This window comes from Etheostoma cragini, chromosome 2 (genome assembly GCF_013103735.1).
Source record: "Etheostoma cragini isolate CJK2018 chromosome 2, CSU_Ecrag_1.0, whole genome shotgun sequence".
Lineage (NCBI taxonomy): Eukaryota > Metazoa > Chordata > Actinopteri > Perciformes > Percidae > Etheostoma > Etheostoma cragini.
In genome coordinates, this window is record NC_048408.1 from 126381 (window position 1) to 129133 (window position 2753).

The following is a 2753-nucleotide window of genomic DNA, read 5'->3' on the forward strand; positions in this document are numbered from 1 at the left end:
TGAATGAGTGTTTATCTGATGAGCAGGTGGCACCTTGTACGGCAGCCTCGGCCCCAGTGTATGAATGTGTGTGAATGGTTAATGTATCCTATATGATGTAAAAGCGCTTTGAGTAGTCGTTAAGACTAGAAAAGCGCTATATAAATGCAGCACATTTACATTTTATTTACAATTTACACCTAAAGACAAGAAAGTATATCTTCACTTTCTCTATTTCATAAATAATACACTGAACATATTCATTCCTCTAATCCTCAGACAGAGTCTGATCCCAGTCCCTCCACAGCCTCTCTACAGCATGTTGGTCTCACAGGAGCCAGGCTTCAGTATCTGAAGAGTAACTATGAGTTTAACTGCTTTTCTAAACCAGGGGTAAAGGAAAGCATAGATCACAGGGTTTAGACTAGAGTTACAAAAGAACACAAAGAGAACATAGAATGTAGATGAAGCTTTGACCAAGCTGTCACCTGCAAGAGAGACACAGTAAACTGGACAGTAACATAATAGGTACACAACTACCAATACACCAAGATTCCTGGCTGCTTTCAGCTCAGATTTCTTTGCCTTTGGAGTCACTGACAGCTGGAGTGTGACAGCTGGAATGTGAGAGCGCATGGCACGAGCCTGAGACACAGCCACGGCAAATATTCTTAGATACAGTACTACAATGACAGTAACTGGAACAATAAAGGACAAAACAAGGTCTATTAGTCCTGTGAAATAGTCAATGACAAACAAACATTCTCCGTAGCAGGAATTATACCTCCCCGGTTGAGTCAGGTCATCCTTCACAAAGAAAAAGCTGTAGGAAGCAGAATAGATCCAACACAGAAAAACAAAGAGTTTAACTCTGTTCATGGTGATTCTGGTGTTGTAATGCAGATGGTCACAAATAGCTACATAACGGTCAACTGATATAAGCACTATGTCACCTACTGAGGATGCGGTACTGATGCATGTAAGATAATTATAAAGAAAACACACAAAGTCACCAAGAAACCAGCAGGATGTTTTTTTGAAAACTTGTCCTGGCATCAGCACGAGGCCCACTAGAAAGTCTGAGACAGCCAGAGAGAGGAGGAGGATGTTGGTTGGGGTGTGGAGCTGCCTGCAGGGAAAGAGAAAAGTATCATTATACCAACAACATCACTAACAGAACAACCCTAACCAGTACTCAGAATTAAAAATATAAAATCCATATTAGTTAAAATATTTACCAATCCACCACATCAGTTAGAGTAGACAGATAAAATGACTTGATTGAGGTCACGGTGGACATAAAGCAATGCTTAATATTGCTAACAGAGTAGACATGAACAACAGTCTCTGGTATCAAAGTCAGACATGTGGAGGAACATCATTCAGAACTAACTCAAAGACAATTCTTCTAAATATACAGTGCTGTTCACATTTTAACGTTAAAAATCCTGTAAAGTGAAGCAAAGAAGTTAATATCTGCCTGAAGTGGGAGATTGAGATGATGATGAGCAGGTTGAGAGTCACAGTGTTCAGAGAGAGGGAGTAGCACAAAACGTAAACAATCAGTGTTTGGGGCCAAGGAGACGAGGGCTTCCTGCAGGAGGTGTTTGGGAACTGTGGAAAGCAGAGCTCGGCTCCGTCCTCAACCTCCATCTGCAGAGGTCTGCAGATAGCTGCAGCTCTGGCAGCTTTCTGAACAAACCTGATTTATGTAACTGATTTATCTCTCTCTGTCTCTTCATCCCCTCCTCTTTCTCAGTCTCTGTTGGACTCTGATGCCTCTCCTCCCTGACTCTGCACATCCCACCATCATGTTCATCATTCTCTCTGTAACCCTGCCTTCCTCACTGTCTCTCTATCCAATCTCTCTTCTGTCATTTTCTACCCTTGTTTCATTTCCTTTGTTCTATTATTGATAACTTTTCAAGTTACTAAAACATTAGTCTTGCATTTCCAGCTCTGTCTCTACAGCCATATTGAGTAAAGTCTGGCTACACCACAGATGCATTCTGTGATAGGAGAAAACAACACTCTGGCTGTGCATTTCTTTAACCCAATCACAATTAACTCAGGAGACTCCAAAATCTGGATGCAGAGACGGTGGCTCTGCTATGTAGTCTCGGGAAGGAACTTGGTTTGTTGGAACATTTGCAAAGGAAAACGCCACATACAATAATCAATCAAGTTAAATCACACAATACAGTAACGTCAGCTATGTAAATCAGCTGGACACACCGTTAAACATCATTTGATCTTACCAGAGTACCGCCATGTGTACTTTTTCCATAGCAATCGCACCAATAGGCCCAGAACACTCTGCTGGATGACTCGAATCAGCCAGTTGAAGACCTAAAAATGTTTCCTCTATAGAATTTAGCTGAGTGAGGCAGCAGTGAAACCATCCACGATGGTGGCTAAGCTACCACACAGCTTAGCCACCGTTGTGAATGGTTTCACTGCTGCTCCTCAGCTTCAAAATACCAAGATAGTGTTAGCCAAAAGGTAAACTGCTAGCTTCAAAACAGCAGTCAAACCAAAGGGTGAATTCACTGACGTTCCGTTCTCTATATCAGCCAATCAGCATCTGGTGCAGAGCTACCGTCAGCTAAGGGCATGGTTTAGGTGTGTGTGCTGGGCCAGGTATCTTGCTTTCCCCAGGCGCTAAATCAATTCAATTCAATTCAATTCAATTTTATTTATAGTATCAATTCATAACAAGAGTTATCTCAAGACACTATACAGATAGACCACACTCCAGAATTTACAAGGACCCA

The 2753-nt window shown here is 41.8% G+C and overlaps 1 protein-coding gene across 1 annotated transcript; it reads right to left on the bottom strand.

Annotated features, from left to right (window-relative positions):
• Positions 1-286: 286 nt before the first annotated feature.
• On the bottom strand, positions 287-1670 carry LOC117957455 (trace amine-associated receptor 13c-like). Its single transcript, XM_034893199.1, has 2 exons — positions 1460-1670; positions 287-1108 (listed from the first exon to the last, which is right to left on the bottom strand). Exons 1-2 carry the CDS (start codon positions 1630-1632, stop codon positions 292-294), a joined length of 990 nt encoding a protein of 329 aa, XP_034749090.1. The 5' UTR covers positions 1633-1670; the 3' UTR covers positions 287-291.
• Positions 1671-2753: the final 1083 nt, after the last annotated feature.